At 46.5% G+C, this 26,876-nt stretch overlaps 1 protein-coding gene across 2 annotated transcripts in view; it reads left to right on the forward strand.

Moving 5' to 3' along the window:
- Plxna4 (plexin A4) overlaps positions 1 to 26,876 on the forward strand; it is a 445,710-nt gene that overhangs the window by 362,609 nt on the left and 56,225 nt on the right. For both annotated transcript variants that reach the window (XM_076913573.1, XM_034519140.2), the window contains 6 exons: positions 3,337 to 3,537; positions 12,075 to 12,171; positions 12,537 to 12,727; positions 16,843 to 16,994; positions 21,978 to 22,095; positions 25,880 to 26,016. In XM_076913573.1, coding sequence (XP_076769688.1) covers positions 3,337 to 3,537; positions 12,075 to 12,171; positions 12,537 to 12,727; positions 16,843 to 16,994; positions 21,978 to 22,095; positions 25,880 to 26,016 — 896 coding nt within the window. The remainder of the gene's footprint in view (positions 1 to 3,336; positions 3,538 to 12,074; positions 12,172 to 12,536; positions 12,728 to 16,842; positions 16,995 to 21,977; positions 22,096 to 25,879; positions 26,017 to 26,876) is intronic.

Genomic DNA, 26,876 nt, shown 5'->3' on the forward strand with positions numbered 1-26,876 from the left:
CGTCTCAGAGAGGACTCTCCATAGTAAAGGCAGGAGACTGAAGGCATGCCTCCCCACTTGTCTCTTCTATGCTTGAGGCACTCGAAGATATGGAAATGAGTCAGGTCCAGTAAGAGACATGAATTCTAGAAGGCTGGAATATGCTGAAGTGGTGATATAATTCTGGAAAAGATAGAGAGACAGGAGTCAGCTTAAAGGTTCCAATAAGTCGGAGGAAGAACTTGGAAAAGAAGGGGGACAGAGCTGCAACCTGAGCTGAGAGAGGCAAGGAAAGAAGGAACACTCACTGGCTGCTGGCTTTCTCTGAGCCGTACCCATGGTAACTCATGCAATCTTCAGGACATACATTTGGAGGAAGAATTCTCATCCCAGAGTTAGGTCAGCCAATGACAGCAGGATTCTTAATAAGTTAGCAGAAGGAAACATGGACTCACTAACTCAATTCTATGACTTTCCAGCATATCTCTCTGGCCACAGAATCCCCAGATCAGAGTCCCTAAACTCCTGGGCTGATATATATATATATATATATATCAGGGGCAACTTCTCTGACATTTCCCATGAGTCTGTAGGTAGCTTTGCACCTGGCATCTTAGCAGACAGCGGGTCACTCTGGGATGATAGGTGGGAGGGAGGGCAAGGTGGTGGAGATGGCCTCTTCATGCCTTGTTGCCTAGAGGAAAATTGCCGTTTTACATTTCAATTAAGCAGGGGCACAGGGTCAAACATCAGCACTACTTAGAGGAAGATGTGTCCAGCCCATCCCTGGGCCTCTCCAATTATTATTAATGAACTTCCTCTCAGAACTGCCAACCTTTTTATATGCAAACTAGGCCTTTATGGGGCCACTGCTAATCAGGACTCATTAGAACATGCCTAACAAGCTTCAGGGAGAATCTTGCAGGGACAAGTGAGGAAGGCTTTGGCTCTTGCGATCTTCTGGACAGACCAGGGTTCCAGCCTTGTTCAAGCAGGTGTCACTATTCCATCTGACTGAGGGATCCAGAAGGGGTTCTACTCACCAGGACCTGTTCTTTCACAAAGGAGAGGAAGGATGGTGACACAAGCAATTGGCTTCTTTAGCTGTCCACCCATCTGCCAACATTGGGTTCTTTTTTCCCCCCTCACCCTGACTCAGTTTCTCCTTTAGGAAGGGGTCAGTCAGATTGTTCAGAAGAGTCTGGAATTCTAGGCTCCGTGGGACTGATCATGGGTGGCAACATTTGTTCAGTGGTGTGGAGGTGGGATGTATTAGTGTACCCTGGCTCTCTCACCAAGTGTGACCACAGGCCCAGATCTCTGCAGGGATGACAGTCCAGACTTAGGAGAAGATGGGTCTACATTCCCCAAGGACTGGCTCATGACTTCCAGTTCTTCATAGAGCTGTGATCCATGGTCTTCCAGCCCCATATACCTCCTATTCAGTCTAAGCAAGATTCTCTCCAAGGAACCATTCCTCTTGCCTATTCACATCTTGTCGGAGCATGTGGGACCAGATAGATAGATTCAGGGGGTGCACAGAAATGGAGCCTCTAAGACTCCCTATATGGGTGCCTATTTCACATCTTGTCGGAGCATGTGGGACCAGATAGATAGATTCAGGGGGTGCACAGAAATGGAGCCTCTAAGACTCCCTATATGGGTGCCTCATAGTTTAGGTTTTCTGGTTGGTTGGTTTTCACGGTAGTGAAATACACAAATGAAAAGACTATTCTAACCTATCTCAAGGGTACAGATAAGTACAATCACACTGTAACTCCAACCCCACAGTTCCCAACTGAAGCTCTCCCATGGAGCAACATTCCATTTCTCCTTAGTTTAGATATCACCATTCTCCTTTTTGTCTTGAAATATGACTACTCTAGCTGCTCTGACCACATGGAGTCATGTAGAATTTGTCCTTGTGGGGCTAGCTTATTTCACTTAGCATAATGTCTTCAGTGTTTAGCCATGTTGTTGTGTGGGTCAGAATTTTCACCCTGTTTAAGGATGGATATTTTTTTTTCATTGTGTGGGTATGATATCTATATCTAGAGATATAGAGATAGACATAGGGATGGATAGATAGATAGATAGATAGATAGATAGATAGATACTTTACTTTCATCCATCTATGGGCACTTAGGATGCTTCTGCCTCTCAGCTATTGTCACTGATGCTACTGTAAGTGTGGCAAACAAGGATCTGTCTAAGTTTCTGTTCTCAGCTATTTGGGGGACATCTGAGGGATGGGATATCAGTGTGTGCTGCTCCCCATTCTTTGCAAGACACCCAATTCCTATCTAATAGACAAAGATATTGGGGATGTTGAATCTCAGTATAGAGGTGTATAGGATCAAAAGCTCAGTGTCCTGGTGCAGCTCTCAGTGACTTAAGGAATCAGTGGCCCATTTGCTTTGAGAGACAATTTCCAATTATCTATAATATCCCTCTAATACCCTTTCCCCATGGTTTCTATGGTCAGCCTGCTCAAAAGTCATCTGGTTTGATAGTGTCTGGACAGAGAGAGGAACATGGGGATAGTGGGACTTCCCTGGCAAAAAATAGAGTACCCACCATATTGTCTTCTGATTCTATTATCTTCTAAGTCCATCCTAGCCTCTCAAGTTGGTGATGAGTATCTCAAAAGAAAGGGGCCCAGTGATTTGTTTCCTCCACAGCAAAGGCCCTCTGTGGTCCCAGGGCTAGCAGTGCTGTTGCTGGCATCAAAGAGGAGCACTGTGTATCTGCCCTGAGGGGCATTTCCTCAGTTTCAACCATCCTCAGCACTTATTCAGAAGCATCTAGACTGCAAATTCCACTGAATACTAGTCCAAAATATTGCTAAATGCTGCACTTAGCCCACATACTAGAGGCCCTCTTGGTTTCCCCAGCTGTGTTCCAGATTTGAGTTCTATGGACAGAGCTGAGGCTCAGGCTGTTGCCTCCATGTGTATCTCCCCATACAGCCAATCTGTCCTCACTCCTGGCTGCCTGGAACTTGGCAGACAAAGATGCTATCAGTCCTTAGAGGAGCAGGATGCCCAGGCAGCAGGGTCAGTCTCTGCCAAGGAAGAAAGGGAATTGGGAGGGGACCACAGGCCTGTTAGAGCATCTTGGGTGGGATTAACTGGCATTAAAATTAACCTGAAGATGTCAAGGATAAACTCCAGGAGTGGCCTCAAGATGATGACACTAGGACTTGAGATTTCTCATCCCTACTCCTTCCCCATTATGGGCACTTGGCCATCTGGGGAACCAGCCATAACTAAGGTCAACATCTGTGTAATATTTGCAAAGGTCACTGTTCTTTTGGTGTCCCACATGCTGAAGCCGGGCCATGCCTTCTGTCCCTAGGACTGCCCCCAGCTGCTGCGAGTGGACAAGATCCTGGTTCCAGTAGAGGTGATCAAGCCCATCACTCTGAAGGCGAAGAACCTCCCACAGCCTCAGTCGGGACAGAGAGGCTATGAGTGCATCTTGAACATCCAGGGCATCGAGCAGAGGGTACCTGCCCTGCGCTTCAACAGCTCCAGTGTGCAATGTCAGAACACTTCTGTGAGTCACCCTCCTGGCTCTGTTTTTATGAGCTTCAATGAGCCCCGTCAGCTCAGCTCTGCTGGACTTGTTATACCATTGGTCTCTGGGCTCCCTGCTCACCAGACTCCCTTTTACTATTCCTGAACTTGTCTGTCCAATCTAGTCCCTGAACCTATGGTGTAATGGCTACCAAAAAAATCCACCAGCTGTGAATTCTGATTGTAGCCTTTGTATGATCAGATTGTGGTCTTTGTATCTCACCTGCACAAGATATACTGTTGGACCAGCGTAGGGTTCTGGAGCCCTGTTTGTGGGCAGATGTAACTATAGAAAGCAGAGCTTCCTCTTTCCCAAAAGGTGCTCTGGAAGGAAGACTTAGGCCCTTCCTTCTCACCCAGCCTGACCTAAGTGTTATATTCAAGCCCAGAAAAGCCCACCACTGCCTTCAAACCTACACAAAAGCTGTGTCTTAGCCAAGATACATGATCCCTGCATTGACAGAAGTTGGCTGTCAACATTTGACCAGTGTTTATAAGTATAGTTAAAGTCAAGCTCTGCCAGTGGGTGCCAGCAGCCCCTAGGCTACCAACATCTGCCCACTGGATCCCTAGGGAACAGTGTCCCTGACTATGTGCCCATTTTATTCCTTTTCTTCCTACTTTGCCTTCAAGCCCTGGCTCTGCTCCCTTTCACTCATCTGGGCTCCGTTCTCTTCAACTAGGTGCTTAAGATCAGCTGATGTTGGGTTAAAGACTTAGGGACCTATGGTGCTTTCCAACAATGAAAAAACATATGGTTCTTTGCTGCACAAAAAGAGAAGTAGAAGTCAGGTATATATGCCCATAACTCTGGCATTTGAGAGATTGGAACAGGATGATCACCACAAGGCTGAGCCTAATGTGAGCTACAGAATGGGATCCTGTCTCAAAAAAGAAAGAGAGAAAGAAAGGAAGGAAGAAAGAAAGAAAGAAAGAAAGAAAGAAAGAAAGAAAAAAGAGACATGAAAGAGGCAGAAGAAGAGAAGGAGAGTAAGGGAACGAATATAAAGGCACAGGTTGGGGGCGCAGATCCAGGTTTGGGGAGCTGAGATTGATGCAATTTGGGTACCATGTTTAGTGTCAAAATGTAAGAAGTATAAAGTTAGATTTGTGGGCAAGTCTTAGCAGGGCACCTGAAAGCAAATCAAAACCCTGAAGCTGAAGCTCTGTTTGCTGCCAAGCAACCTGTTCCTGCCCAAAGGAGACTGATAACTCAAGGTCACAGGTCCAGGCCTCTATGCTCCTTATTTGAGAGTGTAACTCCAGGCCTCGAGAGTCCCACACAAAGAACTGCAAAGAAACACCCTGATTTTCCTTTAGGAAGTAATCTGGGAAGAAATGGGGCTCAGAGAAACACATATGCCTATTCCGTGTCACTTAGCAATGCCCAGACTGATGTGTTCCCACAGCTTCTTGGGGTTGGGGAACACCTCTCCTGCTTTGATGGTCAGCCAGACTATTTTCCAGATTTCTTCAGTGTTATAACCCTGTAAGTATAGGGACACTAGCTATGTCCTCAAATATCTTGAGTCAAGCAAATCAGCCTCAAGGGTTTGGCTCAAGTAATTTTACCCCAAACAAGAAGAAAGGGGGAAGCTGGGATTCCCCACTGGACTCCACAGATACAGGATGAGATTTCATGTTGTAGAGAAAACAACCTGTCTTCCTGGGAGAAGCTGCCCCAGGGTGTGGAAAAATGTCTGGAGTGAGGAGAGAGTCTGTGACCTTGGTCAAGGAGAGAAGGTCACAAACATCATTAGATGCCCCTGGGACCCCATGCATAGCCGAACCTGATCTTATAAACCACCAGTTAGACCTTCCTCTGTACCCTGGAGATTAGTTGACCTTCCAAGAACTTGATTTAGACCAGAGGCTTGCTCTCTTCAGTGCTGGATCAAAAACAACCTGGATTGCCATGTCCCCCACAGGTCTAATTGCTATGTCCTCCACAACCATAGAGCAAGGGTCACTTGCACAATGAGCTCTTGGTAGTCACAGGAGAGTCTCTGGATATGAGATTGACACTAGGGGTGCCTAAGAAAAGGGTACAAAGGGGTAAGGCCAGCATTGTCTCCTCTTCCATGGTGTCCCATGAGTGGTTGGTGTTAGCACCCAGCCAGCCTGAGTGGGAATTCTACAGGACAGTATGGGTGTCTGTCTTGTCTGTCTGATTCCAATGTCCAGGGTTTAAGGACTCACAAGATGACACACTTCCCCATGGGAACCCTTTCATCTGGAAACCCAGTGCTCCAGGCCCTGTGCTTATGTGTGCTTCTGGTGCAGACCCAGGCCTCTATGCTTCTGAGCTCTCAGCCCCAGGTGCTTCTAGATCTACTTCTGAAAAATGTGGAGTCTTGTGGCTGGTTAAATACAGAAGCCGAGGCTCTGACCAGCCACCAAGGACAGTGCCAAGCCCTTTGGGAGCTGCAGAGGCTCTGTCCTTAGTCAGGTCTAGTTTCACCTAGCTCTGGGGCATCAGGGCTCTCATGCAACCTAAGGCATCTCTGCCCTGCCCGCATGACCTTTTTTACTTTAACAACCCTAGTGATAGGAGAATTTTAAGTTTCAGGCACTGAGACAGTAGGAGTGGAAACGTCAAAATAGATTCAAAAGGAGTCCCCTGTCCCTATTAGATCCCCTGGATTCCTCCAGTTCAGGAAGGCTCAGCCCTGACTTTCCCCAGGAGCAGCTCTTTGGGAAGACAGGGGTATGGGGAGATCAGGTAGATCCCAGGGTACTGTTGCTCTCAGCCAGGATGCCATGTAGCCTTCTTAATCTTGCAGATTAAGGCAGATGGGAGCACTTCCAAATCCACTATTTGGGGACAGACCTAGGGCCAGTGGCTATAGCTCCTGGGGACCAAGGGAGGAGCTGAAGGATGGTTGCAGGCAGCAGCGGAGGAGCCGCTGTAGGGATGCATGGCCTACTTTAGACCAAGGCTCCAGGAAAATGTCAAGTGCTGCTAATAATAGAGCCTGCCACCTCCTCTCAGGCTGACGGTCACGAGCATGAGTGGGCTGCAAAGGGCACCAGCCCACCGCAGTGCTGGTCAAAGAGGGAAGGAGGCCATGAAGCCAGCCAGAAGCCTGGAAATAGACACAGTGCCCCAACCAACCCCTGCTGTATACAAGTGCTTTTAGGAGCTTGCTTGTTCAAATAACAAAAGTCCCTAGCAGAAGCCCTCAGCACTTGGGACAAGGGTGTTCTGTTCAGAGGCAAGAATAACTCCATATAGAGGTCCTTCCTGCCTTACAAGGAAAGAAACCTGGGGGTCATATATCCCCAAGGGAATGAAGAAGTCATCACTAGAAGGATGGAGGTGCACCAGCCTTGATTGAGACACTTAACCTCCTGGCCTTCAGGAGCCTGCAACCTCTCCTGCTTCCTGCATTCTGTGTCCTGTGCAGCCCTGAACTTTGTACAGATGAACTGCCTGCTGATTACAGGGAGCTATATAAATGCTAAGTGGAGCAGAGTGAGGGAGGTCAGGGGGATGGTCCAAGCTGCTCAGCTTGGGAATACACAGAGAGTTCCTACTGTGGCCTATGTGTCCCATATAGATGCAGGTCACCTAGAGAGGGCAGATCTGCAGAACACAGCGACTTCCCCAGAGGCTCAGGACTGGAGGGGGCACCTGGGGTTAATGATGTCTACAGTATTTCCCAGTTGCAACCTCAGAAAATAAGAGAGAGAAAGAAAAGGCATTGCCCAGCGTGTTTGATCCTCAGAGCCTTTTGTTTTTCAATTTTCTTCAAAAGGCAAATGCACACAGACTTGTGCATGTGGCAGAGCACATAAGCAGTCTCATGTGCACACAGCTCCATATGTACCATGTGTCTGGCACAGAAACACTCAGTTCGTGGCAGCTATTATTATTCTCCATAAACATAAACACAGGCAGCACAAATAGAGTTTCACAGAGCGTCCCCAGGTGTATACACTCAGATCAAAACACACAGCATTCTTTGGGGCTTTGAGCAGGTGACAGACGCTGTGCTTAGAGCTCTGTATGTATTATCTTCAGGTCACATGGCAATCATCCAAGGTGTGTGATGTTTCTTAATTCCAACTTTCCAAATGAGGGACCCAAACTTTCTGTCTCTCTCTGTGTCTCTCTCTTTCTTTCTCTCTCCTCTCCTCTCCTCTCCTCTCCTCTCCTTCCCCCTCTCATTGTATGTGTGTGTATGTAAGACATACATATGCTTACATATTAACATGTAAACACAGACAACCTCATACATGCATAGTAAGAATTTCTTGTACATTTCTTCCTGGATCATTTCAGAACCATCCTGAGAGGGGCCTGAAGACTTCACTGATACCTGGCTAACTCCATTCCAGTTTAGCACCTACTGTTCTCACATTAGGTCCTGGCTAAAGTCAGCTTGAGGGACAGACAGAGGCTTCAAACCTGAATTAGACCCCAGCAACCTTCGAAAGTTCAAGTCTGTAGATGTCGAGTGCTGCCAAATGTCCCGTCTTGGGTGGACTAGATAACTCTACCCAGGGCCTCCTGTGGGGAGCCTGAGTCCTTAATCATCTCACCACACTGGACATGATAGGCATGCAAGGAAGCAGAAGGGATGGAATGGGGAAGAGGGGCCTGGGAGGGAGGTCAGCAAGTACCCCCACTGCTTTCTCTCACAAAAGGGAGATTTCCTTCTTCTCCCTCCTCTGGGAAGCCCCTGACTCTGTACTTCTGGTAGGTTTATTGTTTTATTGGTCAACCCAGAACCACGGGGTGGGAAACTCTTTCAAAATGCCTCCATCTCCAGACAGTGGAATTATCCACTTTGGGATAGGACCCTGGGATTTGCACCTCACTCCTCATTCGAATGAGAAGTCTACTCCACATGGATAGAGTGACATAACTTAGGGGTGATCCAGTGTTGTAAGACAGAACTTTTTTTTTCTGGGGAGATATAACATACATGTCTCCTCACTCCAGATAGGGACCCCATGACAGACCAATGTCCAACTTAGAGAACCAATGAGTTTTATTGGGGTTACTTACAGGAGAATGTGAGAGGAATTACTCACAGGGACAGAAATGACTCAAAGACAGCTGCATCGCCAAGCCTACTCCAGCACGTGTGACTTCTCCAAAAGCTGGGAACCTGGAGCACACTGCACAGCCTGCAGTCAGCTCACCAGGTTGGAGAGTGTCTTTTCCAGTTGCATGAGGTTGATCTAAACCTTCCAGGCAGCTCTGCTGGTTTCTGCTTCTTCCATGCAGGTGTGTCTGGGTCTAAGAGTCCTTGCACCCTGACTTATCTAAGAGTCTTCTTTGTAGCTTTATTGCTTACTCTGGAAGGGAGGGGCCCAATGAATCTAGTCAGTTTCAGGGACTTCCTGGTGCTATTTTGAGTTGATTAGCTCCCAGTTCAGTACTAGAGAGTTAAGTTGCCTCCCTCCACTTCCAATTTTACTTTTCATAGTTATCTGTAATCAACCACAGTAAAAAACTATTAAGTAGAATATTACAAAAGTAAGTTTTTAATGGTACCCCTACCTTTTCCTGCATAGCAGGAAATGAACAACATCTTTGTCCAGTATACCCATACCATATGTACTAGCTGCCTGTTGAGTACTTAGTAGACAACTTGTTTATCATGTTGTTTTTCATTGTTTGGTGGTTTTTTTTTTTTTTTTTTTTTTTTTTTTTTTTTTTTTTTTTTTTTGACAGGCTACATTATGTAGCCTTGGCTGGCCTAAAACCCACTATGTAGACCAGGCTGTAGACCAGGCTGGCCTGGTACTCACAGAGATCTTCCTGTTTCTGGTTGGATTAAAGGCATAGGCCACCAAGTAGGCTCTTGGTTATCATGTTGACTGATAAAAAAAAATTATCAGCTTGCTAGAGAGGAGTGAAGAGGAGAACATGCACATAGCCTTTACAATATGTTATAATTATTCTCTTTTAGTTATTCTTGTTAATCTCATACTGTACCTGAATTGTTCATCCTTGGTTTGTATGTGCTAAATAAGAGAAGCACGGAGTTAGAGCCTAGCTGAGGTTTCAGACATACTGAGGGCTCTTCAGTATTTTTTCTCAGATTTGAGAGGTGAGGCTGTACTGAGCCAAAGCCTCCGCTGTTTCTTCAGAGCAAGGAGCCTTTGCTTTCTCCTCTGCACCCAGTAGGTGTCAGTCACAGATCTGCTGAGTGAGAATGTGAACAGTGTGCTGGGATCCTCTCCTTACCCATCCATTCTGTTGAGGGAAATGACAAATCTTTCTGGCAAGGCTGCTAGGAAGGAGGGAGTTAAGACTTTTGAATACTAGAATAGAACCTGAAGAAGCTTGACCACACATGCTGCTTTTTATGTTGTGTAGAACACCCCCAACACACCCATGGGTGATTTATTCTGTAACTGAGGAACATGGGGCTAATTCCCTGGACTTTAGAAACTTCTACAATCAGCATATCTTATTCATGCCCAGCCTAGAGATAAAGGCCTGGACTCCAGCCCTGGAGATTCTCACTAGGCCAGCAATGTCTATTATCTTTGGCTCACTGGAAGTGCTGTAGCTAGCTTAGAGAAGGGACAGATTTTACCATCTCACTAATACACACACACACACACACACACACACACACACACACACACACACCAGAAAGAGTCCAGGCCCTCCAAACTTTAGCTCTAGTCTGAAAAAGCCCATTGGATTTGCTAGTCTGAACTCTAACCAAGCCCAGTGGATGAGTCTTTTCAACAAAATGCTAGCTCTCAGCCTATCCTGTACAGAAAACATGTCACAATTCCATTCCTGCATCCTACTCACTGTGGCAGTCTGCTAGTATAGTAAGAAAAGCACCAGGCAGTGGTTAGCAGTGCTGCCCAAGGCAAGCTAAGTTTCCTCCGCTTCTGCCTCTCCCTTCACTGACCAGTAACTGCAGCTGGAAGGAGAGCAGGGGGTGCCACACGTGGAGCCTTCTTACTGCACCCAGGATCCCCAAGTCAGCATCCTCTTCCCACCATCCAGCCCCATCTTCCTCAGGATCCACCCTTGTTCAGAGCAGTATATTCTGAGGAGAGCAGGCAGTAGATCTGAATGATAAGCCCGATGCAAGGGTATCCTCCATCGTTTCAGGGTAACCGGATAACAGTATGGTGGGAAGCTGGGCTTGTGGATGTATTTGAAATCTTTCTCAGATTCCTAGGCTTGTCCTGGTGGCAGCTGGGACAGGGTAGGAGCACAGGGATCCACCTTTTTCTTGTCCTCAGCCATTCCTCCCTCTTTGAGCATCACCCTTTTATTCTTATTCATTGCTACTCATGCCCTCTGCCTGTGCTCAGTGGTCTCTCATTCCAGGTCCGTACAAAAGAGATGACCTACACTGAACGTTTTTCTGGTATTAAGAGTTAATTCCCTATAGAGTTGCAACCTGACAGAATGCATTGACCAGAGTTCCCTGGGCAGTCAAGACAGAACAAGGCTCTTTCCTGGACTAAACTCCCACCTGCAACCCCCTCCTTGGGATTCATGGAATTAGCAGTTTATCTAATCTGTTTCTGTGTTTCCCCTTCAAGAATTCCATACATGTACAATAAAATATGATCATACCACCACTCCCAGTTTTCCCCTCCTACTCTCCCAGGACTACACACACACACACACACACACACACACACACACACACACCACTTCCCAGATTCATTTCCTTCTCCTCTTCCTCTTCCTTCTCCTCTTCTTTTTTTCTAAATAACCTAATAAGTTCTTTTACTGCTATCCATATATTCATGAATATAGAGCTATCTGCTGGAGTATGGGCAACTTACCCCCAAAGAACAACCTCCCTGCTACCAGCCTTTAACTGCCAGTTACTCCTCAGTTGGTGAGGCCTTATGAGTTTCTCATCCACCCATACTACAAATAGACCGACTTGATCTTGTGCATGTCTTGTGTAGGTAGCCACAGCTGCTATGAGTTCATGAGTGTGGTAGCCACATCTTGTCCAGAACACAGCACTTCACAGTGCTCCTCCCATCCTTGGCTCTTAAGATTCTTTCTACATCTTCTTATATTTCCTGGCCTTAGTAGGGTTCCCTGGCCTTAGTGGCGTTCCCTGGCCTTAGTGGGGTTCCCCTGGACACAGAAGTTGATAGCCATGTTCCATTTGGTCCAAAGCACTCATCATCACTTATCTTCAGCATGTTGACCAGTTACCAGTCTCTGCATTGACTGTTGTGGTCTGTTTCTTGAACCGGTCCCCAGGCATGCACTGCTACACAGATCAGTTGCTGTGCAGATGTACTGTTGCACAGGTGAATTGCTGCACACACATGTTACCAGCGAGGTATTCTATAGAGGCCCAGCCCTACTTTCTGCATTATCATGTCTGCCCCTCCATCTGACCATAAACATGCGTATGTATGGTCAAGAACATACACACATACACAGTTTTGGGGTAGCCCTTAACCCTGTGTGCTCTTGGCTAAACACTCAGGTCTCCATAGAGATCTCTGTAACGAGTTTTTCTCTGCTCTTCCCTTGACCCCTCTGTCTGGCTGCAGTATTCCTATGAAGGAATGGAGATCAACAACCTGCCAGTGGAGTTGACAGTTGTGTGGAACGGACACTTCAACATTGACAACCCAGCTCAAAATAAAGGTGTGAAGAGGCCAGGGCTGAGAGAAGGCAGGGACAGGTGGGAGCAAGATAAGGGAGGGGAGGAGAGTCCCTGGGCTGCATTCCTGGGAAGATGTCATCTCTGTCATCTTGTCTCTACCTCCCAGCAGCTGTCAATCTCCCTTGGGCTTTGAGTCTTTCCTTCACAGACCTCCCTCATTTCCATCCACTTTTGCCTGTCACTTCTTGGCCCTGGGCTCTGTCCTGTGGTGGCTCCCAGGAGTGAGGAAGAGTGGCTAGAGCTTGCTGGGAAGGATGGCTGAGACCAAATGGAGATTCACAGTTTCCCTATGGCCACTCTCAGCCACTCCCCATCCCAAAGCACCTCTTGTCCTTGTCTTCCAAAGTTTATCTCTACAAGTGTGGAGCCATGCGAGAGAGCTGTGGGCTGTGCCTCAAGGCTGACCCGGATTTCGAGTGCGGCTGGTGTCAGAGCCCAGGCCAGTGTACCCTGCGCCAGCACTGTCCTGCCCATGAGAGCCGGTGGCTGGAACTGTCAGGTGCCAACAGCAAGTGCACCAACCCTCGGATCACAGAGGTAAGTCACTGTCCCACCAGTAGCCCACTTCAGTCTGCAGAGCTACTTTATATCTTGCCAGGGCCTAGGCCTCTTAAGATAGTGCCTAGTTATGCTGTTGGTCATTCCCTGTGGTCATCAGGCAGGCTTAGATGCTCTGACTAGCCAACCATAGCCTCAGTCTCCTCCACAGCTTCTTCTGGAAGCTTAGGCTTGGTTCAGAGGCCTTTCCCTCACCCAGGAAGTTTGGGGACACAAAGGGGTCCCAATACCCTGTTAGCGTCTTATTCCTCCCTTTCTTCCTCCATCTCCCTTCCTCCTGACCAGACATCTCAGTGGCAAGACTATGAAACTCCATCAGCAGTAGCATCACTAGAAGCTGGCCAACAGCATTTCAACATCATCATATGGCTGCACTTGGTCCAGGGGACAGAGCCCAGCTCTAGGCAGCAGGAAGCCACAACAGAGAGATGGCAGTACTTGCCCCAATAAGACCTAAGCTGTAGAAGTATATTTAAATGCAGTTTGTGAGTAGAACTGGAGAGCAGAGAGGAGCAGGGCAGAGCAAAGCACACAGGTAGTGGGGACAAAGGAGAGTCTGTGCAGAGCTCTGTCGGTATGCTTCACCTGTGTAGGAGTCTGCTGTGTCACAGGGAGTTTTAGGGATTGGCTTGAAGGCATGGTGCTTCCTTGGTAGCACTCTTGGAAAGCTCATCAGCTTCCCTCCACCTCCTTCTTGCTCATCACCATTCTGGTTAAAATCACTACCAAGAGTGTCTAAACAAGGGAGCTGCTGCCCCTGGGATTTATATAAACAGTTTTCTGTCTCCTGTTCCCATCCCATACTTCTGACAGTGAGTCCGTCTGCCTAAGGTATTTTCCACCAGGCTGGAGATATTTGCTCTTCTCCTAAATATTTAATATATAAATATTCTCCAACATAAGGATCCATCATTCCATATGTATATATGTATATATATATGTATATATATGTGTGTGTGTATATATATACATATGAGATATATACTATATGTATATAATATCCTGGTATAACCTCAGAAACATGGCTTAGCACACAGTAGGTACTCAATACCTCTCAGCCATGGAGGATGCAGATGGGAAAAACAGCTGTATCTGCATCTATAAATCAGGAGTTTGCACCGGCAGCCAGCTTCATTCAGTTTTACTAACGTGCCCGGCCCATATTGAGCAACGCTGACCGTGACCCTAGATTATGTGTATGTGTAATGCTTTGGAGTTTGTACATTCCCATCATATCCCCTGGTTAGTCAGCACAGAAGCCCTGTTATATTGGGCTACAGAGGTTTTATAACCAAGCATCACAAACCATGTAGCTTAAACTATCACTTTGCTGGAGTCAGAAGTCCAAGATCAAGGTGTTAGCAGGATTGGTTGCTTCTGAAGGCTGTGAAGGAACTGGTTAGGCATCAGCTGCCCCCATTTCATGTTTTCCTCTATACATGTCTCTATATGAGCCAATTATAACACCGTGATCGCACCGGGACGCCCTAATGACCTCCTTTATGCTTAATGATCTCTGTAAAGACTTACCTCTACCTAGAGTTACTAGGTAACTCTATTTGTAGTTTGAATATGAAATGTCTTTCACTGACTTGTATGTTTGAACACTTGGTCTCTGGGTAGCGGTTATGTTTTAGGAGACTGTAGAACTTCTAGGAGGTAAAACTAAGCTGGGGGACATGGAGGGTAAGCATTGGGGCTTGGAGCCAACTTCCTTCTGTATTCTCTGCTGCATGGATAATACCATTATAACAAGCAGCTGCCACATGCTCTTGCCACCAGGGGCCAAGCCCTATGCAATGCCGTCCTCAATGTGATTGATCTAACGCCCCTTACCATGAGTCAAAATAAATCCTTTTTCTCCTTAAGTTGCTTCTCTCGGGTATTTGGTCATAGCAACAAGAAAAATAACTAAGTCATGAGATTATTTAGAACTTCCACCTATGAATTGAAGGGGATGGGCATTATTACGTCTTCTGCCTATGTATTGGAGGGGGCTTAGGGGTGACTATAATTAAACCCTTCACAGCTGTGAAGGTCAGGGTTATTATCTTCCTTTCCCAGGTAGAGACTATTCACAGCCTTCACAGTCAGAGCTGTGGCCTTACAGAGTAGGAAGAAAACAGTGTTGCTTCCCAAATCTCCTGAGTCTTGAATTCGTGTTCTCCTTCACCACAGTGACAGGGCTTATACTCCTCTTGCAAACTGTGTCACCGGAAGGGGTCTGGGCAAAACCATTGTTGGCTTTTATGAGTGAACCCCCCCCCTTTGGTCACCTGAGGGTAGCCTTCAAAGTGCATCCCTTGTCTGAAAGCCTCCATCCTCAGCCTTCCTAGTGATGCTGATATCAAAACTGGGACTTATTCCAGGACCCCACTTCACTGTTGTCTGTGGTAACTTCCAGGCTGGAGAACTGAGTTGGGGGAAGGTAAATGCCCCTCAGCCTACTTTCCCACACCCCTATCTCTCCTCCCCAGTCCATTCACAATCCTGTGCTTTCTCTGTAGGACCACTACTCTCATACTGTTAACAGCTAAGCCCTCCCTTTGGGCTGTGGCACATAGTGACTCAGTGCATTGAAACTTATCAGCTGGATTTGCTTCCTTCTTGGCCTGAATCCAAGAAAATCACAAGAAAAAGGTGATAAATTAAACAAATCGCACCATGGTGGGGGCTACTTACTGCCTCCAACCTGGCATCAGCTTTCCAGGGGACTTTGGACTGGTTCAAAGATAAAATCCCTCTTATAGGATGACAAGCTAGGGCTGGAACTCTGTGCAGGCACCCCTGCTAGGTGCTAGGGACACACTGGGGACCCACCATCTGGACAAGCATTGGGGAAGAACCTAAGCACCCTCTCCTTGCCTTCCACACATCTTCCCAGCTAATGTGAACAGAAATGGGCCCGTTTCTCTAATAAGGCTGTTTTCCACTGTAATGGGAATATTCTCACATAAACTCACATAGCACATAAATGTTTACTTACGAGCATGTGCATTCACAAAGGGTTACATAAGAGGAAGGAAATAGCTAGTCTTCAGTTAGTAAACAGTACTCCCTCATACCCACCCGCACCCCCAGAAAAGCTGCACCAGGGATAGCCTGGTCCAATGCCTTTGGTTCTCCAATTTTACCAGTTATGCAGGACTGCCTCATACTCAACCCTTGCAGAGTGGGGCAGTGGGACATTCTGGAAAGAACTAGAGACTCCTGGCATTCAGAATCTCCCACGAGAACCTCACTGCAGGTTGTAGGTGCTCTGAAAACCAGAGACAGAAGAGGGCTTTACTGTGGGAAGTAACAACGTGGACTTTCACTGTCCACAGCTCCTGCCACAAAGCAGGCCAAGTCCTGGTTACTGAATCCCTACATTATAATTATAAGCTTTAACATCCATGGTGACATCTCTGGAGGGAAGGACAGTTGCTTTGACCTGTATACCAGGGTAAAGTCTAAATTTAAAACACTTCCATGAGAAACCAAGGGAAGAAGGAAGGTAAATGGTATACCAAATGTTCTGAAGAGAGATCAGTTGGTTGGCTTGACTGCAACAGCATACTGCCATTGCTAAGGCATGCAGGGGATACTGGAGAGATGCTTGCCTTCAGATGCCAAAGTTCAAGAGAGGAGGAAGGGCTGCAAGAAAGGATGAGGAACTCGATCTGAATAGTGATTGCCAAGAAGGAAGTGTGAGAAGGTGCCTTGGGATTTCAGTGAAAAGGAATAACATAGAGACTGGACATTTCATCTTGAAACTGGGTGGAATGGTCCTTGATACAGGTGATTCTGGGTGGACAAGAGGATTATATTTTATGCCAGAAGTCTCTCCTGATTTTCTCTGGAGTATTTAGTAACACTGTAGTCATAGTCTCTTCTTCTATGAGATGGGATGATAGACCAAGGGCTTTGATCATGGCTCTCAGGGAAACAGACTTTTTACCCAAGATTAACACCCATTGCTAGCCACGCACTTCCTGGACCTACTGGAGGAATTGCACACGGAAGCAAAAGAGCCACGCCCTCTCTGGCCTCTTCAGCAAGTAGGTGGTGATGCTTCACAGGGCCTGACTGATCACTCCTTCTTCTCCCTGCAGATCATCCCAGTGACAGGTCCTCGGGAAGGGGGCACCAAGGTCACCATTCGAGGGGAGAACTTAGGCCTGGAATTCCGTGACATTGCTTCACATGTCAAGGTGGCTGGTGTGGAATGCAGCCCCTTGGTAGATGGCTACATCCCGGCAGAACAGTAAGTGAGAGCTACCTGGAAGATGGAGGCAACCCCAGGGTGAAGGAAGTGATGGCCCACAGGCTTGGGATGCCCCTTATCACAATACTTGGGACCTGAAGTATTTTGGAGTGGGGATTTTTTTTTTTTTTCATACATAGAGTGTTTTCATACATACAATGAGATACCCTGGGGATGGGTCCTGAATCTAACACATTTGTGTCTCATATATATCTTATACACATAACCTGAAGGTGAGTCTATATAGTAATTGCCATCAAATAAAGTTTCCTGGTACAAGCTTTTTCACTGATGGTGCCATATCAAGGCTCGAGTGTTTCAGATTTGACTTTTGCAGATTGGGGACTGCCATTGGGGTTAATGTCAAACTCAGAGCCAAGTGGTGGGGACATTTTAGGGTGTCTATGGGGTCATCCTCAGCTCTCTGCCTTCTGAGATTACTTAGATGCCACGCTAGGGAGCTGTAGACAAGGGTGAGAGTAACAGGGAGAAGGGGAACATGGCTGCTGGCCTCGTGGGGTACGGAGAGGTGAGAAAGAGCAAAATTAAGGTCTGCCAGGCAGTGTGAATTCAATTCTCTCTATTGTCTCTAACTCTTCATGAGCTTTCCCATGGAGAGCAAGCCCTGGGCTATCCTCTGTGGAGGCTGAAAATGAAATCCCGAACTTATTCCCAGGCCTGTGTGCTCTCTGCTCATTCAACAGACGGCCTTGACCCCTAACCCACCTAGTGGGGGAGATGTGGTAAGCCACATCTGGTAAATGAGTAAACACTACTTTCCAGCCCAGCAAACACAACCACGCAATGCTTGGCATCACAGTGGAAGCTGTATTCCAGCCTTCCTCACCACACTGTCGCCTATCATTCATCCTGTGAGGGTTAGATGGGGGCTGCTGGCACAGCCTTCTCAGGTCTGGCAGTGTCCTGCCATTGTGTTTGCTTGACTGAATGGTGCATAACCACATTGGTGCTGTGTGGGCCATTCCCCCTGACAGCCATCAGGAGATCTCCATGTCTCTGGGAGCAGGTGGATTGCTAAAGGTTTCACTCTAACTTGGAACCATCCCTCTCAGCTACCATCACTCAGTGACCTGATCATCTATCCCTGGCTCCTACAATTTTCTGAAATCAAAGCAAAGCCAACAGTTGCTGATACAGCATGGTGTGGGGAAAGCTTAACATCCCCAAACCGTGGATCAGGCTTCAATGATGTTATTATAAAGCCAGATGATTAAAGTGTTATGATACCAGTTAGATCCATGGAGTGAGATAGGATGCTCAGGGCAAGAATCCTGACCTGTAAGAGTTTAGTGTGTGATGAAGGTAACAGTTCAAATCAACAAGGAAAGGCAAGATCCTTCAGTAATTGGTGCTGGTTAATACCAGGAAAAGAATAACGTCAGATCCTTAGTTCACATTAAACACCCAAATAAATTTCAGGTAGATTAAAGAGTTGGGGGGGGGGTGGCGCAAAAATGAAATGGAGGGATTAGAAGAAAACGCAGGTGTGAATTCACTTGATTTCATGAAGGGGAAGATGTTTCAAGCATGAGCAGAAAAATAAATCATAAAGAAAAGATTAAAGGTTTTGAGTACATTCAGCTTAAAAATGTATACAGCAAAAATCAGTGTAAGAAAAATAAAAGTGAACGAAAGCAGGAGATACAGTTACACCCATCACAGTTAATAGATACCTTCTTCTTAACAGATAAAGAGGCTTTATAAGTAAAAGACAGTTATCACAAAATGAGCAAAGAACATGAATGTATAACTCACAAGATGCACAAAGAAGCTGAAACTCATAAGGGTGATGAAATGCAAATGAAAGCCACAGAGAAGACCTTTTAAAAGTTAATGCTCAAGAGGGCCTAAGAGTGAGCTCACTGGGTTGAGTGCTTGCCTAGCTTGCAAGAAACCCTAAGTTCAGTCCCCAGTACTGTACCAACCAGGTGCAATCCCAGGACTAGCCAGGCACAGACAGGAAGGTCAGAAGGTCAAGGTTGTCCTCAACAGCCTGGTGAGTTTGACTCTAGCCTGGACCACATGAGATGCTATCTCAGCAAAAACAAAACAAAAAATAAAAGTGAGCACTAGATGCAATTGGCTTGTTTCCTTATAGCGAGAGGAAAACTGGGACAAACTTTTAAGAAGATATTTGGACACATGGATTTAAAGTTTTAGCTGGAAGCTCCATACTGCCTCAGGTGCACCCTGGGATAAGAGATGAAGAACCCCCAGGAGCTCACCCAGCTGAGGGGGTAAGCTTCTAGTTCAGACAGGTGAGAGTAATGAAGTGAGACTCCCACCCTCCTGCTCTGGCCTTGTGTGCACCTGCATATCTACCCACAGGCTCACACACGTGTATCACACACATACCATATGTGTACAGTGTGCTCCCTCCCTCTCTCCCTTTTCCCCCAACTCCTTCTCCAAAAGTATCAAAAAGAAAAACAGAAAGAAAAAAAAAAGGATTTAGATGGTACTTTAATTATAGGTCTGTAATTTCAGCTACTTGGGAGGTTGAGGCAGGAGAGTCTCATGTTCAAGTCCTGCATCAGCTAGAGTGGCAGCCTAGGCAGCTTAGTGAGACTGTCCCACAATCAAGAAAGAGAAAGAACAGAAAAATGAAGCTGGATATGTAACTCAGTGATAGGGCCCTTGACCCCTTGTTCAATTTTCAGTATCACACTCCATCCCCCACAGACTTTAGTCTAGCTCAGTGGTTCTTAGTCTTCCCATGGCCCTTTCATACAGTTCCTCATGTTGTGACCCCCAACCATAAAATTATTTTCATTGCTACTTCATACTGTAATTTTGCTACTGTTATGAATCCTATTATAAATATCTGTTTTCTGATGGTCTTAGGAGACCCCATGGGAAATGATCATTTGAACTCCAAGGGGTTGTGACCCACAGCTTGAGAACCATTGGTCTAGCTAATATGCTCCATAGTCATTAGTCAATGCTTCTAGAACATTCCCTAAACGATCAGACTGTGCAAAAAGTCACACTTAAGAATTTTTATATCAGCTTTATTTATAGTGGAAAAAATTCAGAAGCAATGATAAAAATGGAGAATTCATCAGTTCAAAAGGTTACTGTATGGATGTTCCTCAACTTTGCATCTCTTTTGGACATGGTGTGGACTGAATCCAGGGCCGTGCGCATGCTAAGCAGATGTTCTGCTACTGAGCCGCAGTCTCAGCCTTTGGCATTGTGTCTTGATAAACCTTTCATAAGTTAAAAACAGCGGAAGACAAAAATGTGTTATATAGTCCTAACCAGATACCAATGGTGTTTCTTCTTGTACTCCCTGGTTCACAGGGACCTGAAGTTTTCTGCCACTGGCCAGACTCACAGAGAGTATCATAGAACATGTGGCTAGCTCAAGAAAAGGTCAAAATTCAAAGTACAAGATTCCAGACAAAACTTAAAGATTGTAGACAAGAGTCTACAGACAAACACACCATTTTCATACCATTGTAAAGCTGGAATCTTGCCAGTTATGGCTTTATAGTTCATCTACCACTTCAGACGAATACAGACAGCAGACAGACACATAGTCAGGGCATCATGCTCGCACACAGGAGATCAAACAGAGTACAGCTTCTTATTAATTTCATACAAGAAAAACTAGTACTTTCTTTCCCCATGACACTAAATATTTATTTTTTATTTTATTATGCTGTTTGTATATACACATATACATGTACACACACAGAGAAGTGCGCACGCGCGCGCGCACACACACACACACACACACACAAACTATAAGACATTTCCCCAGCAGTTCTTTTTAAGGAACATAACACAGAAGCAACAGTGTTGGGGATATGGCTCAGTGATGGGGGCTTGTGTGACGTGTGCAAGGCCCTGGATTTGATCCCCAGCACAATAAACAAACAAACAAACAAATAAGTAAAGCAAGCAAGCCCCAGCACCATACACACATACATACATACATACATACATACATACATACATACATACATAAAAACAAGACAACAAAACCAAACAAAACAGAAAACCAAACAGCACTAAAACCAAACAATCAAACAAACAAAACTTTATAGGATACAAACCTAGAAACAAAAAGTAGTCTGTTAGGCCAGATAGATACTTTTGAATGCTCATGTAGCAGAATATACTGAAAACCAAGTTTTTTTTAAAAAAAACAGATAAGAAGTTGAGAGTCAGGAGGAAAACATCTGGAGCATTTACAACAAATAAGAACAGCTATGCCTAGTTAAGGTTTCACAGAAGGACAATGGGTCAGCAGAAGAGAGCGAGGGCTTTAGGAGAGAAGTCAAAGGAAGGCAGTTTTCAAAAGGCGCATGAACATGTGTAGTCTCTGTAATAATCACCAGACTTAAAGTGAGATCGTTTCTATAGTATATTGAGAAAAAACTTTCCAAAGATTTTGACTATTTAGTCTTAACTAAAACAATGGACCATTGGAACAAGTGCGAATTGGTACAGCTTCTGGGGAACATTATTGGGCCCTATGTGAACAAACCATTTACTCCAGTGTATTCCCTCCTGAGGAGTCTATTCTAATAAACATGATACTCGGGTATGTGTATGTTGACACATTTGGCTGGGTTTTTTTGAAGCAAGAGAAAAATCAGAATAGTTATATACCCATCAACAGGACAATTACTACATACATGGTGGTTTAAACATGTATGAAATATTACAAGGCTGCTAGGAAGATGAAAATGAAGTTACGTATGTAAAGGCTAGATGGAAGCACCAGAGAAAGTTGTTAAGAACAAGCTGGTATGTAGAACAGTGTGTATGCTATGTTTTACATTTCTCTTTAAACATACATTTACATATACAACTAGATAAACTTATATATCATCACGTATGTGCTCACTTGTTGAACTCACACAGGCCAGCTTCCATCCCTGGGCCCTGCTGTGGTTCTAAGCCATGGCTGGAAGTCCTATGGCTCATGAGGTATCTCCTTTCTTCCTATAGGATCGTGTGTGAGATGGGAGAGGCCAAACCTAGCCAGCACGCAGGCTTTGTGGAGATCTGTGTTGCTGTGTGTCGGCCTGAGTTCATGGCCCGCTCCTCGCAGCTCTATTACTTCATGGTGAGTCCTGGATTCCAAAGGCCTTACTGGGTGCAGGCCACCACAAACCATATGGCTATTATTGCAGAGCAGAGCCTCCATCCCACCATCTACATTCATAGGAGCCCTATGTGAATAGAATCTGAGTATAGCCTTGATGTCTCAAAGACCTAGATCCAGCTTTTGTGCCCCGTTGTATGGCTGCAGGAAAGTTGTTTTAGCCCTTGGGTCCCAGCGTCTTCTGTGTGACCGAAGGGCAGCATAACTCCTGGGAACTTTGCCTAAACTCAGCTACTTTCCAATTGGGAGAACTCAGACCAACTGAATAGCTCTTCTGTGCCTCAGTTTCTCCATTTGTTTGTGGAAATGATACTTGTATCTCTCTCATAGTATGGTGAAGATCATACAGTCTCCATCCCATGTGGTGTCATTTCTGTGTTAGCCACCGTTGCTCCTCAGTCTGCCCTGGCTCCCCACCACTGTCCCCACTTATCTTCATCCTATCGTGAGCAGCCTGTCATCTTTTCTTGTCTACCCACTACCCTCATGACCTTCTTAGCCCCCTTCTCACCTTCCCTATACCTAATTGCGCCTGCAGGCCCCTTCTGTTTCCCCTATTCACACCTTGCCCTCACCTCCCATCCCTCCACGCACCAGTATCCTTCCCATAATCTCACCAATAAGACCTCTAGGGTCACAAAGCTGCCTGACTACAGCTGGGGGAAGAGGGAAAAATCTGGCCTTGATCCTTCCACTTTCCATTTTAGAGCTTCTAAAGAGCCCACGTGGCTGACATTAGAAACCCTCCCTCCTTTGCCTGGTTCTTCTTCCTTCTCTTCTACTGACAACCTCCTTTTCACAGCTTGCCAGGGGTTCCTCACTCAAGAAAACCCAGGTATTGTGTCCACCGTGGAGCAAATTGTGCTTGAATCAAGGTATTTAGAGAAAGTTCCAAAGAAGCAATGGAAAGGCAGGGTGTGTCCAGTTTGGACTCTGGCTTCCATGTGGTGCTTGCCTGGCAGGTACTTCCCTTAGCATAAAACTGAGCCTGTGGACTCAGCCCAAAAGACAGGAGTGAGGAGGGAAAAGAGATCGGAAGAGGAGGAAAGTAGGAGGAGAGAGGCCACAGGGAAATATGAACAGTTACAAAGTGCTTGCTACAAAGCAAGCACTATGTCACTTTCATAGTTGAAGGGTCCTTCTAAGGAAATGACCTAATGCCACAATCCTCTAGGGTAAATATTCAGAGAGGAAGAATATAGGGGATCCCAGCACTTTCCTCTACCCTGTATTTACTCAGGAGTAAAATCTTGGAGGCTAGGTGTTTCCTAATGTAATGTAATGTAATGTAATGTAATGTAATGTAATGTAGAATCAAGGGGAAAGACAGACCCAGCTTCTAGTCATGCTTCTGAGTGGCCTTGAGCTCTTATTGCCTTCCCCTCAGCTAGGTGGCTTGTGGGAGAGGTCACTTCCTAAGTACCACCTAGAAAGCCCTCTCCTGAGGGGTCTTGGCATAGGTTTCCGCAAGCTCCTCTGAGGACTTCTAGAGCTCTGAGGGCTGCTGAGATCTTCCTGGTGCCAAGGCTAGGGGATGCTAGCAAGCATCCACAGAGACTTCCAGAGTCTTGTGTCCTGGAACCAAGAATTGGACAGATGTGAATAGCTACAGAAGCAGGGACCATTGATTAGGAAATGATACACTTCCAAGGGCAGAAGAAGTCTGGAACAGAGAGGAAGTTTACAAGCTTAGCCCACAGCCTACTGTGGGGCTTTATGTCTCATTTCCCAGACTTGGGGGGATCGGTTGGGCTTTCTCACACCTACTCTGTTACCTTGAATTCTCCCCCCCTCCCCCCAGTTTCCTCTATTTCAGGGGCTCAAATCTCCACAGATGAGGGGCAGGGTTTTGGTATTATAATGACCTATGGGTCACCTACAGATACTGCTGCCTCTGTGAGCATACTGGTGGTTCTACAGCTCAGGTTACACACACACACACACACACACACACACACACACACACACACACACACACCAGTTGTCTGTGTTTTCAGCCCTCCTCTTTGCTAATGGGTTTTTTCTCCTCTCCTAGTTTTGTGGGCATTCATTCAGGACTCTCACAGGCTCTCTGCCCGACTCTCCTGCTTCAGGGACAAACTTGGGTCTCCCTCAGTTTCTCTCCACAAATCAAACCAGGCTCTGATGTGTGGGTTAGTCCCCTCGAATGTCAAAGCTACAAAAAGCCAGATCAACACTCCTGGCCCATCACCAGCTCTGTCCCAGGAGGGCTCCATGCTGGGAACGCGCCTTCTCCCTCTCCCTTCTAGTCTGTTCCTTCTCAGAGCCAAGTGAAAGGCTGGCAAATAATTCAGACTTTGATTTCCCGTGCAAACCCACTGTGAAATATTTATGAAGCATGACTTGAATAATTAATAGTTTCTCACAAGTCTAAAACATGTTTCCATAACACCCTCTCCCACCCGGAGCAGACCCCTTCCAGCCAGTTCCTGCATCAACACCATGGCAATAAACCTGATAGCAAGCAGCCATTCTTCCCAGCATTTGATGCTGGAACCTCCCCATAGCCCAGGAGTACAGGGCACCAGCCGACAGACCCAGTGTTTTCTCTCTGAGGACAGCAGTGGGACAAAGCCACCTTTTGGAAATAGCTGATTACTGTAGTTTACTGAACAAGAAAACTGTCATGGGCCCTGGAGACAACCATTTGCGGGCCCAGTTCCCAACTGTGTGGCCAGAGAAGTTGAATATCTTGCCCATAGTCACACACCATGATACCCAAAGTCCCTTGTCCTTGGGTGTTCAAGCCACAAAGCAAAGATTTCAAACCTAGCAGAGGAACATTAGAGCCAAGGTCCGCAGGGAGTGTCTCCAGATGAATGCCACCAGTGTCCCCAGCCTGGGATCTGGATACATGGCAGTTGGTTGGGTTTGCTGGTCCCCAAAGGAGACTTCCTGCAGGAGAGTACCCATGGCCCTGGGAACTCAATGGGTTCAGTTTCAGTACTGAGTTCTTTTAGTGGGCTGTGGCTGGGGAAAGGAAAGAGAAGTCTTCATTTAAATGCAGATACAGGCTTCTCACCTGGGACCAGGGAAAGTTTTTCCATTAAAATGCTAATGAAAGAACAAACTGCAACTCCAAATCCCTGACAATCTAGGACTCTGTTCCCCGCCCCCACCTCAGCCTGCCCCTCACCTCCAGTCTAGGCAGGGGGGCTTGACAGGCCTTGGAAGCTTCCCTGGGCATAGTTTTCACAAATCCCATACTCTGGCCCCTTGGGGGTGCTCTGGAAAGACCGTTGGGCTCTCTGGAGAGACCTTTGGGCATGGCAGACCCCCTTTTCTGGCAACAGGAGGCTGTTTATCAGAGAAGTAACTGGAGATCAGAGCTCCGGAGTCAGGTCTCAGTTATAGTACTTTTTAGCTATTATGACCTTGGAGAACTTAGTGAACCTCTCCGAACCTCATCTATGAAATAGATAATGATAGTCATTTTTTTTTTAAAAAAATCATTGACTGGGTAATTATAGATACACATGTGTCTCTCTCACTATAGATACAACCTGTCACCAAAAAAAAAAAAAAAAAAAAAAAAAAAAATCAGTACACAAAAGCTATCGTGACTACTATTTTTCCTGTAGAGATGAAAGCTCTTGTCACACAAGAATATAAAATGCCTTGCAGAGGCCTCATGAGTGAATTCTAGATAGCAGCTCCTCTGTTGGCCAAGAGGCACTGTTAAGGCCTGTCCCAGCATGCCTCAGTCCTCTTCTTCTCTACACAGACTCTGACCCTCGCAGATCTGAAGCCCAGCCGAGGACCCATGTCTGGGGGTACGCAGGTTACCATCACAGGCACCAACCTGAATGCAGGCAGTAATGTGGTGGTAATGTTTGGAAGCCAGCCCTGCCTCTTCCACAGGTAACCCATGGGCCCAGGGGAGGGGCCAGATAGGTAAAGACCCCTGGGAGGGAAATGTGGGGTCCTACAGGGTTGGATAGGAACAGCCCCTCACCCAAGCTGACTTTTGTGAGTCCCTGTAAAAGCTGGCACTCTTCCTCCCTTTAGTGAAGGACAGTAGCTACAATCCCTGCGTTCCCTAGGGGAGGTGGAAGAGGTGTTATGCTCCTGCCCACAGTTCAGCCTGGTACCCTATTACTCTTTGCAGAGAGTGGGTTCCACTGAGCATCCAGCTTAGAATCAGAAGCCTCTTCAGGTCCAGAACCTCTCCTGCTGGGAGCTGCTTAGGACCTCCCTGTCTGCCCTGAGCAGGTTGTCCCAGAAGGCCAAGCCTGAGCCAACAAGGGCAAGAGGCCTTCTGCCCAGCTGGGCTCTTCATCTCACCCTACCTAGCCAGAAGCCTGGAGTAGAAACCACAGGGAACCCATCCAAGGACTGGGTTGGGAAATGTAACCAATCTGAGCCAAAGTCCCCAGAGACAGGTGTTTCTACAAGAACTATGGCAGATTCAAAGTCAGACCAGCCTGCACCTTGCATTACTGCTAGCCAAGAAGCCAATACTTGGATTCTTTTGAAAGCAGTGAGGATAACTTTGCTCAAAGCAACTACAGAAGGGCTGAGACTCATGAGAAGGCAGAGGGAGAGGGAGAGCCCAGTGCAGCAAGCACAGTTGCAGACTTAAGAGCTATAAGACAGGTCTCAGGACACAGAGTCACAGGGAGCAGGTGGCCAGGGGCCGATTCCAGCCAAACCCACTTCACAGGATTCTCACCGCAGGGCAGGAATGAGACAGGGAGGAAAGAGCATCACCACTCTGATGT

The sequence above is a fragment of the Arvicanthis niloticus genome, chromosome 15, assembly GCF_011762505.2.
Source record: "Arvicanthis niloticus isolate mArvNil1 chromosome 15, mArvNil1.pat.X, whole genome shotgun sequence".
NCBI classification, from domain to species: Eukaryota; Metazoa; Chordata; class Mammalia; order Rodentia; family Muridae; genus Arvicanthis; species Arvicanthis niloticus.